This window comes from Zootoca vivipara, chromosome 6, assembly GCF_963506605.1.
Source record: "Zootoca vivipara chromosome 6, rZooViv1.1, whole genome shotgun sequence".
NCBI classification, from domain to species: domain Eukaryota; kingdom Metazoa; phylum Chordata; class Lepidosauria; order Squamata; family Lacertidae; genus Zootoca; species Zootoca vivipara.
The window spans coordinates 31,902,962-31,916,177 of record NC_083281.1 but is presented as its reverse complement, the minus strand read 5'-3'; the positions used below and the strand labels follow the sequence as shown (position 1 = coordinate 31,916,177).

The following is a 13,216-nucleotide window of genomic DNA, read 5'->3' as shown; positions in this document are numbered from 1 at the left end:
TCCCACCGGAGTGGTACCTATTTATCTACTTGCACTTCATGCTTTCGAACTGCTAGGTTGGCAGGAGCAGGGACCGAGCAATGGGAGCTCACCCCGTCATGGGGATTCGAACTGCCTACTTTCTGATTGGCAAGCCCTAGGCTCTGTGGTTTAATCCACAGTGCCACCTGCGTTGGTAGTGGAGGCCAATTCAGCATGATGCTAAGTCATGCTGTAGATATGAGGTGGGATCTGTTGTCAACCTGAGAGCTGCATTCCACCAAGAGAAACCTAAGGGACACATGCCACTGGTGGGTGGGAACAGAGGCAAAATGTGGACGGAACATGGAATAGGACTTTGATCAGCAGGCTACATTCCAGCCAGACAAAAGTCAGAGATCCAAGCAGGCAAGCAAGAGAGGAAAAAGGCAAGATCACTGTTCAAGGCACTTGAGGAGGGTATTGAGCAAGGCCAGTGAGAGATGTGGCCTAGGGAGATGGGTGTGTCCTGGGGAGAGTCCCAAAGGTCAGATAGAAATGCCTAGAGGGCCTTCTTGGCTCCAAGGAATTGCCTGAGGGCACACAATGCAGCCAGCTTCCTAAAGCTAAACAAATCTAAGTTGGGTCCGTGCCTGCATTGGACACCACCTGTCTGCTGCTGTGACTTCCATAATGGCCAAAAGGTAGGTATGTTTCTATCCCATTCACTGTCCATGCACTCAAAAACTTGCTAAATGCTTGCAAACAGGGCAGTGGATTTGGGAGGGGTGCATTTTGGTGCAGTTCTAGAGCCAAACCCCAAGAATGAACATTTTGGCTTTCTAAGCACACCCATCTGCAATGCCGGAATCTTATTTTCTTGCTTTAAGTAGCGAGTCATGCCAGGAACAGAACTGGAATGGCGGGGGGCGGGGGGGGGGAATATGACATTTGTGAAGTCTGGATTATCAAATTTCTACCTTGCAAAATGAAATATCTTTGGGGGTGGATGTGATTGCATTAGGAATTAAAACCACAATTGGAGCAGGGGGACGGAAAGGGTGGGGGAGAGGATAGGAATTAAGCGAAAGCAATAAAAAAAATATATGCAAGAACTGGCACAGAGTCGGACAACCTATTGGGCTAAATTGCAAGGTATTAGCAGATGCAAACTAGTGTTTTCATCCGGAACACAATCTTTCCCCAACCTCAGTTGAACCTGCAAATGCTGTTTCCTGAAGACTCAATTTAATGATCCACCACAGGAGTAAATGAGATCTTGTCTGTTTTGCTATTAGTAGAGTTTCACTGATTTGCACCCGCAGAGGATCTGGCCCCTGTGTGCATCGTTTCTGCTACAGAACTTTGATGTTTCAATGCTGCCATCAAGGAAAGCAACCCTCTTCTTCTTCGTCGTCCAAAAGCATTAGATAATTGTTTAATATCTTGCATAGTTGCCTTCACTCTTTGATTCTCTTCCCTTCTGGAGACCACTGGCACCTGAGGCTCTGGGCTCAGGTTTCCCCAACCCACAAGAAACTAATTGGTTTCTTGAAAAGTTGGCTGCTGCTTGCATTGAAGGAATTGTACTTAAGAGTTTGGATGGAATGCCTTCTCTAGCAGCCAGCTAAACTTCTGTTGTTGCCCATATCTTAACTGCTCCTCCGACATGTCAGGTTAAAGGCCAAGTCAGAATGATTGGGAGGGTATAGTCCATTGCATGAACCCCTGTCTGCAGTCTGAAGTACAGGCAGCAACAATTTTGCTCGCGTCCAATTGACATGCGACCGCCTATGTGTGGGTCCTTTTGGACCAGGAAGAGGGCAGAATGGGGTGGTGGGAGGTGGAATGGGGCATAACAAGGGGGGCAGGAACAGAACCCCCATGCAAAAGGGTTGTCACCAGCAGTGCAACTCAGACACAGATCAACCATCTCAGTGAAAAAGTAAAAGGGGCAACCAAAATGATGAAGCAGATGGAACAACTCTCGTATGAGAAAAGATTGCTGTGTTTGGAACTTCTTGGTTTACAGATTTTAGTTTAGAGAAAAGGGAAGGAAGAGGTGATGTGATAGGCATTCATGAGGTTGTTTTCTCCCTCTCTCATAATGTTCATGGACCTCCAATGAAGCTGAATTTTGGAAGACTCAGAAAAGTTGAAAGAAAGTGTTTCTTCAAGCAGTGCCTAGTTAAACTATGGAACTTGCTCCCACAAAGGCTGTGATGGCCACCAATTGGGGTGGCTTTAAAAGACGACTGGATAAATCCACGGATGATATTGCTATCAATGGATACTAGTCATGGGGCTATGCTCTGCCTCCACAGTCAGAGGCAGTAAAGCTTCTGAATAGCAATTCTTTGAAACCATGGGCGTGGGGTGGGGAGAGTTCTAATGTGCTTGGCATCAGAGAGAATTTCATTTTCTTTTTTTGCATTTAACAAGAAACTACCTAGTTTGCATTTTTCAAACTAACACACAAACCAAAACAGATATCCTTTGAAATTTGCACTTCTCTGAAATTTGTGGTGTAGTTCTTCCGCCGCCTAGCAGAGGGATGCCTCTGCCCGATTCAGACCCCCTCCAGCATGGCAAATCAGGGCTTTGGGTAGTTCTGCCCTGCGCTTTGGGTGGCTCGGTATGTAGCTAATTTCATGTCACATCTATTGCTGGGCCGCAGTACACCACGTGGTACAGTATGCAGAGCAAGTGCTTCAGGGAGTGTTTATTTCTCACCAATTGGTCGCAAAATGATTGGCATTGCTATGTCCGGTCCATTGCCTTCAGACCTAACACTGACACCAGATCATTTTCTCCAGAATATCCATCAAGATCCTTATTCTTCTCGCTTTTAAGGTGCCCAGTTCACGCAGCCCCCGACTGTGGCATAAATGTATGATAGTCTCAGACCATCCCAGTAGGAAACTCATATAATACAAAAGAATTATCCATCATATCAGCTGCAGGGTATAGATAAAAGAAGAGCACTCTGCTGCATAGACGACCTCTTAAAAGGAGCTGTCGTTTTTCTACTTCAGAGAACACCCTTTCAAAATGTGGTCTTGGCTCCTCTTTCATCTCTTTCCCAGGCTGTTGTGGACTCCGCTGATGCCTAAATCCTCCCCCTTCCTTCCTACTCTCCTGACATCCTAATAGCAGATCATTCTTTTGCACTCTGGCTTTTATGAGAGTTTGTTGTCTCTTTCTTTATATAGCAATGTTCCTTTCCATTTTGAAATTTGCTTTTGGACAACGAAGGTACGCAGAGAAATCTTAGTACGTGTTCCCCAGTGGACCTGAATTTTCCCAGCTGGATTCAACAGCGCTTACTTCCAAGCAAGTGAGCGTAGGATTGCAGCAACTGCAGAGTGAAAAATGCCACCCCATTCCACAGAGACTTTTGTGGCCCTGTTCGCAGGCACCAAAGGTGGAAGAGATCAATAGCCTACCATTGCTTAGAAAAGTTATTGTTGTTATTATTAATTGTTAAATTTGTATACTGCCATGCACCCGCAGATCTCAGGGCGGTTCACAACATAAAATCACAATATATAAAAAAGCCCTACAAAGTACGTAATAAAAACAAAAATAAAGACAACTTAATAACCTCCCCCTTCCACAATGCATTTTAAAAGGGCATTGGCTGTCAATCAGCCAAAGGCCTGGTTAAAGAGTAGCATGTATGGTTCTTTTCCTCTTGTCTTAACAACCCTGTGTGGTAGGTTACGTTAAGAGATAACCATATCCAGCTATGTTTGCAGATAAAGAGCTGTCAGGTTGCCATTGCAAGCCCTACACTCAAACTCTACATAAGAGAAGATCAGGAAGATCTGAAGAGGGTTACTTCTTATTTGGATGACATTTTTTTAAAAAATTGTGTGTTTATTGTAAAATTGCATATTAATGGACAAATCAATTAATATATTCCTCCTGTATTTTAGGTTGTTTTATTCTCGTTTTTAATGTTCATGTTGGTGAGAGATTCAGATGTTCTTGACATGCCCGTCATGCCTCATTACAGCATGTGAAGGATGGGGGACATGGGGGACGCTGTGGTCTAAACCACTGAGCCTCTTGGGCTTGCCAATCAGAAGGTTGGCAGTTTGAATCCCTGCGATGGGGTGAGCTCTCGCTGCTCTGTCCCAACTCCTGCCAACTTAGCAGTTCGAAAGCATGCTGGTGCAAGTAGATAAATAGGTATCGCTGCAGCAGGAAGGTAAACGGCATTTCGGTGTGCTCTGGTTTTCGTCACGGTGTTCCGTTGCACCAGAAGCGGTTTAGTCATGCTGGACACATGACCCAGAAAGCTGTCTGTGGACAACCGCCGGCTCCCTCAGCCTGAAAGTGAGATGAGCGCCACAACCCCATAGTCACCTTTGACTGGACTTAACCGTCCAGGGTCCTTTACCTTACCTTATGTGGAGGATGCTACATTGCCTAGTCACTGACAAAAAGGAGCTACATGGACCAGTGGTCTGATTCAGTATCAGTCACCTTGCTGTGTTCCAGAGCAAATGCTCATCTAGTTGAGCATCTTGCTTCCCTCAGCAGCCAGCCATGGGGCCCGCAAGCAGCACAAGAGGGTCATAACCTACACCCCATGTTTTAAGTGAATAGTGTTCCTCAGTGAATAGTGTTTCTCAGAGACGCAGTGTTGTATCCAACAAAATTTTCATCACAGTAAGTCCACTGAAATGAACAACAACAAGAAAAAATGACGGGTCTGCTCTGAGAAGGCCTAGCATGGGTTACCTACAACCCATATTGTCTGTGACCCTGGAACTAATATATAGCTTATCAGTGATCCTGACATGGCGCCAGTCACCATCTCTTAGCCTAACTTCTCTCACAGGGTTGTTGGGGGTGCATAAAATGGGGAGAAGCAGAAATATATACACCATCTTGATCTCCTTGGAGGAAAGGTGATATCCCAATATAAAAATAAATAAACTGATAAAGAATTAAATTAAATTGTAGTGATTTTCTCCAGCAGAAGGTTTTTTTCAGGGCTGGATTTAGGTTTGATGAGGCCCTAAACTACTGAAGGTAATGGGGCCCTTTATACGTCCAGCTGTCCTTTGCCAACAACAAATTGTCACTGTTTTTTTTGTGTTGAATATATGCCATATGGTAATTTATAGACCTAAAAGGTATCTAAAGCCATTTGCACATAACAAAATATGTACATCATAGGAGCCTACACAACACAAACACTGTTGCTGTATATAGGTTTTATTTTATTTGTTTTTTATTTTATATTTTGGAAATGTACATCCAGGTTTTCTTCCTTTAATTTTTTTGGGGCCCCCCTAGAGAGTAGCTTGTTTAACTTATATGTAAATCCTGCACTGGGTGTTTTCCAGCATTCTTTGCAAGGCTGGGCCAGAGACAGAGGGTAAATTTGCTTGGTATGCTTTCTGCACTTTTATGATGCCATTTTGGTGAACAAAATGTGCCCATAAGAACATGTACCTTATGTACCAAATGCTTATTTTATGGGGAAATGCACTGTAAAGCATTGGTGAATGTGCACTTTGCCCGTTCTTAACAATCCTTCTTTTCTCCCCCCCCCCTCCCCCTTAAAGGAACAGTACCACTTCTGCTATGACCTAGCCCTGGAATACCTGGAGTCACTGGAGACCAGATAGCACCTTGCCAGAAGCGCGCAGGCAAGTGTTTGTTTTGGGTTTGTGCCAAACATGCATTTTGCATCCAGACTTTTGAGTAAGAGCAAGAAGGAGGAGGAGAGAAGAGAATACAAGGAAAAGAACGGAAACTAAAAAGGCAAGATATGGGGCCATGTTGTCCATCCCCTACCTTCATCTTTCCTCCTAAGCTTCTGCTCCCACTTCTCCAGCTGCTGGCAGAGCAGAGCCTACACAAACTCATCCCATCTACAAAACGATTGTGTACCTGCCAGCCTGGAGTTTGGCTCCTGTGTGTTGTTTGTGCATGTATGGACTGGAAGAGCCTCAGGCGTAATCTCCTTGTGACTGCACCAATCACAGCCTAGAAAGGGATCCATGCCGCCACCGAGACTGGGAGGAGAGCTGGAGTCCAGCATCTTTCACAACGACCACATGCGATTCGAAGAAACAGTGGTGTTCTGAAAGCTTATAAGAAGCTCTTTGAAGGCGATCATGCAAAATCTTGGCAACCATCCTTCTGTGGGAAAGTGTGTGCCATCTTGGACTGACAGTGAAAATCGGGACGTGTACAGTTTTTCGCTCTTTGTTTATAACCCTACGTTTATTGTTTCCAGACTAATGCCTGCCTCCAAAGAGTGTTTCTGAATTTATCCCTGGTCTAACCTTACCTGTAGGAAAACACAGTGAATGAATTTTGGGGATTATCTAAGAGAAAGAAAGCACACAGGCTACTTGCTCCAAGACTAAGGTAGCCAGACCAGATTTTGTAACAACCACCATGTCTTTGTGCCTGGATACTCCACTCCAAACAGCAGAAGCTTTAGAAGGGGCTCCCTTTTTAGAGTGTCAATCCTCCAGCCCTTTCAAGGCATTTTCAAGAGGGCTACCCCAACACTGAATCACCCCAGATATCACACCATTCTTCAGAATGTCAGCCTCTAGAACTAACTCTGTCTCTATCTCAGACACACACCTACAGTGGTTCCGGACACCACCAGCAAGTGATTCAGCAGAAAAGTCTATCCTCCAAATGGGTTTGACCATATTTCTGAGGACTGGCTGACAAGTGGGGACAAACAGGGATGAGACAGATGCCAATGGCAATGCAGATCCATTCTTTTTTTTAAGGGTCAGGCATGAGCTTCAGGTTGTGGGCTGGCTGCGGCTTTGAGATGGAAGGAGGTCACTTGTAAATTATTTCAGAACATAGGACTAATGTGGTTCAAATTCATTTTACCTGGAAAGGTAAGTCTGCTCTCCCAGCACACAGGGGCAGACACTTCCACATTTATTTTCTGTAGCTTGGTTCAGTGAATCAGAACTTTAAAAGCATAAATTGTGGTGGTTACCAACAGAAGCATAAGAGAGTTGGGTGGGTGGGATTTCTTCATTCTGTGCCCTTAGCTGTGAAGTTGGGCCTGCAGCTGGGGTGTGTGGGTGTGTCAGAATCTGTGGGGCCACTTTCCTTCCCTTTCCTCCATCAGCTACCTCCCACTCTGGGTAACAGACTTTTCATAGATAATTAGCAGAAGGGTGTCTCCCTGCAAAGACGCTCCTCATCTCACCACCGAAGGACCCTAGTTGCAGTCTCAGTTGCTCCCATAAAATCCTGATTGGCCAAGACACTGACTGAACTAGCAAAGGAAGGAGAGAACTCTTAGTGGCTAGGGGTATGCATTCATCAACCAATGCAAAGGAACATATGGGAGACCTATCCAGAACCCCCTTTTGTGCACATTTAGGAGAGTTACCTTATTTGGCAGCCATTCCTGGCAGTCCCCATTCATTCCCCAAATATCTGCATCATTCCAGAGTGGTGATGTCGGCCAAATTGGGAGCCACCAGATTATGTGGGGATCACTATTTGTTCTACCATGCCCTGAAATGGCACAATGTTCAGGGCAATCTGAGCAACAACAAGAACAACAAAATAGCCTGGTTGCTGCCAGGAGGAATGAATCTTTGCTGAGCTGCAGCAGCACAAAAGCTGGGGGCACAAAATAGTGATTATTAAAACTGGGGAAAAACCCCCAACATCAACATCTGAAAATGAATGGGAATATCAAGATGGATGAAATGCTAAGAAATATGAAGCAAAGAGTTTTCAGTAGCAAAGGCAAAAGGTATTCTGAAATTGGGGAGAGGACGAGCCTCTCAGACCCCTAAAGAGTACAGTTTTCTAGTCATGCTATGGAAACCAGCCCTCTTTTGTTTTCAGCCACTGGCTTTTCCATCCAGATTACCATTGGTGCCTCCAAGAAGATTTAGGACACCTCTTTCCTGCATGGGTTAAAGGCAGTTCAATAGGCCACTGTGCAAAAATGAAAACCAAAATTGTTGCTCCTAGCTAAGAGGAAGCCAACAAGGCCTATGGTATCATACGGCACTTATAATCGACATCAATGCCAGAGTAGTGGGGGGAATTATTTGAGGGTGGAACTGATGGAAAACATAAGCTGAAATTAAAGGGCTCCTCTACACCTTTCTGAACATAGAGATTCATACTGAGAAATGCCACTTTTGTGAATAGCAACATATGGCTTCCTGTGTTCAGAGCAAAGGCAACCACCATTCATTTTTCTACAAACTTTTTACAAGAGTATTTAGAAGGCTGTGCCAATGGCACTGTTTCACAAGGGTGTAGAATGTGGCACTGAATTCAGCTTGCTGAGACCTTTCATACGGTATTAGTTTTTCTTTTTTAAAACAACAACAACACATGACTGAGTTCCAGCCATCAAGACCGTAGATGCATTCTTGAAATGCCTGATGAACTCTCTGAAGACAGAGGTTTTGCTTTGCTGGATTTTCAAGGATTGGAGGTGGAGTTTAAGTGCTCTGCACAGCTCCTGTCTACCTCCTATGACTACAAAAATTGGAACAGATTATACAAAACGGTAAAGATTTTCAGAATCCTGCAAAATTAAGAGGCATTGTGCAAATTGGGTTTTTTTTGTATTCTTTATATTGGTTACCAAATCCAGCCTTTCTTAGTGCAGGATTCTATTTCAGAGTTCACATGGTCTGATACAGTAAGTCTCCTTGATTTAAAGTAACACGGGATGTGTCCCAAATCCCAGAAAAGTATCCCCCCCCCGGGGGGGGAATGTTTTAGGGGAAGCAGTGCTAAGAAACCTTCACCTTGCACATCTAGCAAGCAAGATATAAGTCAAACAATTATTTTGAGGATGCTTGCTAATATCCATTGTTTTCATTACTGAGCAGTACGGCCCTATTTATGGAGAAATAAACAACTACTGCCATGTACATCTCCTCTAGATCAGACACCCCGACAGTTAATCCAAATGGAAACGTCTGTTCACACGGCAAATAAATAAATAAAAAGCAAATAAGCATATTTTGTTTATGAAGTTGTGTGTACATATTGCAGCAAGCATCATCATAGAAGCATAATTCCCCCCCTCTCTCACACACAGTGAGTTTGATACAAATTTGATACATAACTCTATTTTTTTTTCAAAAAAACCAAACAAACAGCAATTTTGCAGAAAATTAAATCTGCCCGAATAATGGGGCAACACTTTTTAGGCTTCCAGAATGGTCTGAATCTATTAACTAGCCCTGCTAGCTAACTATGCATGTCTAAAGCTGAACTGGGGCATCCATCCCTCAGATATTTTGGATCAAGGAGACTGCGCCAATGCAATCCTATGCACACTTACTCTGAAGTCACTCCCACTGCATTCAAGCTCTGCTGTCATGCAAATGTGCACAGGATTGCAATTCAGTTTTTTATTTTGTTTTAAAGGGATGCTAGATGTTCAGGTCTGGATGGAAAGAATATTTCCTAACCTGTATGATGAAAAAAGCAGCAGTAGTTAATAAATGAACCATCCAGATCTCTTTGCTCTGAAGATGCAACAACACGATGGGACTTTGGGGGCTCTTTTGATATTCTTGTTCCTTACTTTCCACCGTATGTTTGTTTGATACTTTGTGGGAAATGACATTCTGCAGTCCCACCTGCTCTGTCCATCAACACCTGGCTGTTTTGCTGCTGCTCGGAAGCTTTAACTCTGTGTGTGGACTCCTGGTCGCCCGAGTAGACGTAACGGGCTGCTTCATTCATCCCATTGGAGAAACACAAAATTGTATGAAAAATGCTAATGCCTTCAATAAAGACAAGACAGTTCGTACAAAAGCTATCCTGCCAAGGAATTTATATATATATAAATAAATAACCTCGGTAGAGGCAGATTGTGTAGTAAACTCACGTATCACATGGCATCCACACACCTGTAAAAGAGAGGCGCTAAACAAAAGTTGGGGTTTTGAATGGCAGCAAATGTATTGAATTATTTTAACTGGATCTTCAAATGGGTAAGACTGCTATGTGAAGCAGCAAGGCTATCATAATGGTCTGAATCTATTAATCTCTAGAAATTTGAGTGATAGGAATGTGATCCCTCAGTCTCAGATTTGTTGGACGAGCTCCCATGGCTCAAGGCCTCGGAGCAATTAATTCCCCACTCCTTGCTAGCCCATTGAGGGAATTCTGAACTCTTTCCACACCCCTCTAGCCATGAGGCTTTGAGTGGTTGAGCAGGGTTCCTGTCCCCTCCCCTCCAGCCATGAAGCATTGATGGACAGGTCTGATGAAGCAGCCCTTCATCTCCTCGAACTTGCTTCAAGGTGTTCACCAATTATTTCTCCTCCTGCCCCAGTTTACCTAACTCAACACTGGAACTTCCCCCTACAATGGAGAACCACCTGATGACCAAGGCCAGTATGGGCAAATGATCCCCACAAGAAATCCAAAGCCAGGTGGGACCTCTTGGGCAGGGGACTCTATATGGCTCCAAGTAAATGGCAAACAGAACAAGTCCTATACTAACTAATGGATAGGAGAGTGCCTGCCAAGTCGCAACCGAGCACAGGGAGAGCTTGTGTCAGATGAAACAGACTTGAGACTGCCTCTCCTCAGCTAATTCCAGCTGGTAGCAAAGGTCATCTCAGGATTTAGTGGGCTGGGTATAAAGGCTGATCCACCCAGCTGCCCTAAAGAATGATAAATTGGACCCGTACTGGAGTGGAGTCTTGTTTTGGTAGTGGAAATAGAAAAGAGCAGATGTTGAGAGGCGATAAAACGTTCTAGATTTCCACAGTGGGGTAGGGGTGGGGAGAATCATGTCATTGCTCAGGTCAGTGTTCCTGAAAACATGCAGCACTAACAGGAAAGTAATACAATCCTAGTAGCGCTGCTTCAACAGAGGTATAGTATCCAGAGAGGAAGTGACCGTACCACTCTATTCCACCTCAGTCAGGCCCCACCTGGAATACTGTGTCTAGTTCCAGGCACCAGAGTTCAAGTAGGATATTGACAAGCTGCAGCAGAAGGGTGACTAAGATTATAAAGGATCTGGAAATCAAGCCTTATGAGGAATGGTTGAAGGAGTTGAGTATGTTTAGCCTGGAGTAGATTGAGAGGTGATGCACATTTACTTAGACTCATATAGAATCATAGAATCATAGAGTTGGAAGAGACCACAAGGGCCATCCAGTCCAATCCTCTGCCAAGCAGGAAACACCATCAAAGCATTCTTGACATATGCCTGTCAAGCCTCTGCTTAAAGACCTCCAAAGAAGGAGACTCCACCACACTCCTTGGTAGCAAATTCCACTGCTGAACAGCTCTTACTGTCAGGACGTTCTTCCTAATGTTTAGGTGGAATCTTCTTTCTTGTAGTTTGAATCCATTGCTCCGTGTCCGCTTCTCTGGAGCAGCAGAAAACAACCTTTCTCCCTCCTCTATATGGCATCCTTTTATATATTTGAACATGGCTATTATATCACCCCTTAACCTTCTCTTCTCCACTTATTGAAAGGACTTTCAGGGCACACTGAAAAATGCAGAAAAACACAGGAAACGTTTTGGGGTTTGTTTGTTTTTAATGTACTTTGGTATTTAGGTTTTCTCAGCATTTTCACTTTTCGATGCCATAACAAACTATATATTAAAAAACAAATACCCCAAACATGGCAATTTAACCATTCATTATAGCCATCTGGATGTGCAGTCATTCCCCCAAATGTTACCCCAAAGCAGACTGAAAGAAAGACATCTTCAGAGCTCTCTTAAAACCCAGTGGTGACATTAGAGAGAAATTTGAGTCAGTTTGCATTTAAAGACAAATCAACGAGACTTGTGTTTTCCAAAACAATATGCAAACCAAAACAGAGCCCTCCTTCGAATTCACACATAACTGAATTTTGTGATGTAGTTCTTCAACCAGACAATATTTACCAAAAATGCCAATAAATGCCAATAAAAAAATCAATATATGGTTAATTTTCATGAGGTTTTTTCTTTCTTTTCAAAATTCCAAATAACTGAATTTAAGATCGGGAAAAAATATTTCCAATCCTATATTGTCACGTATCCCCCCTCCAACCAGGAAGTGCCAAATCATCATCTTCATCCCCATGCAGCTTCATTATTGTTCCACTTTAAGATATGCTTAAAATGCTCCATTCTCTTGCAGCTTAGGAATTCGTCCTTTCTGAATTTCTACATTGAATGCCTTGATCTGCACCTTTCAGACTCATATGTGCATGAGAATTTAGCAGTTCGCTGGCTTTAGCACTCCTCTAATTATTGCAGTTGTCAGCAGTTTATATTATCATGATATGCAATTACCGGTAAATAGCTAAAACATATTTTGGAGAGGAAACATGTATTTAAAAATATGTTTGGAAGGATTATTTATTTTATTTTTACTGTAGAAAAAAATATTATTCATGTCATTTCTATACAGCTTTACATTTTGTAGGAAAAATTCTCAGAGCAGTTTACAACACATTAAAAGACCAAACAATCAAAAAATGAAGCATTACCGAAGAAAATAGAAGGGGATTGTGGATTTTAAAAACCACAAAGTGAGAAAGAAGAGAAATAGATACATTCATCCTATTCCAGCCTTGTCATTAGCTTTTGCTGCAAAAATAGCAGGTTGGAGGAGGAATAACACACCCAGTTCTACAGTCTTATTCCTCTGTTTATTTCCTGTAAGGCAGCAGTCAAATAAAATGAATGTATGTAGTATGGATCTGCTGATAGGTGGGAGATTGGGTGGTTAATTGATTCTGATAGGCTGGTGTGACCTAACAGAATAGATACTAAGGATTTCCAGGGGATGCTGAGGTTAATGAAATGTAGACCTGGTTTCATTTGTGGAAATTAACATCAAATGTCTGCATTCTCAATGAGCCCAATGTCACATCTCATTTTTGAGATGAGCTGCATTTGCTAAAGGGTAGCACTTGATCCATGTGCTATATCTTGTTGGTGTATCAGCCAGCTGCCAAATGATTCTGACCAGAGCATAGGTGAGCCAGAGACCTACAGAGTTATTTTCCACTGATCCATGAGGGAGCTCAGAGCTGATTCACCATCCAAATGATGTGCCAAGGGAAGGGAAGGGAAGGGAAGAGAAGGGGGGGGGGAAGGCAACTCACACAATGATTCTTGTAGTCTCAAGGGAAAATTCAGAGTTTGAGTAGAAGTTTGAGAAGAACTTCATATGACCAGATGTTTAATATTTTCACTCTTATCTCTCGACAAGGGCAAGCATTAAAAAAATAAAAAAATAAAA

General features: G+C 43.2%; 1 protein-coding gene across 4 annotated transcripts in view; it reads left to right on the top strand.

Annotated features, from left to right (window-relative positions):
- PTPRU (protein tyrosine phosphatase receptor type U) overlaps nt 1-12,627 on the top strand; it is a 359,555-nt gene extending 346,928 nt beyond the window's left edge. For all 4 annotated transcript variants that reach the window (XM_035119522.2, XM_035119521.2, XM_060275729.1 and 1 more), the window contains one exon: nt 5,541-12,627. In XM_035119522.2, the coding sequence (XP_034975413.2) occupies nt 5,541-5,603 (63 nt within the window). In that variant the 3' untranslated portion in view covers nt 5,604-12,627. The remainder of the gene's footprint in view (nt 1-5,540) is intronic.
- The last annotated feature ends 589 nt before the right edge of the window (nt 12,628-13,216 follow it).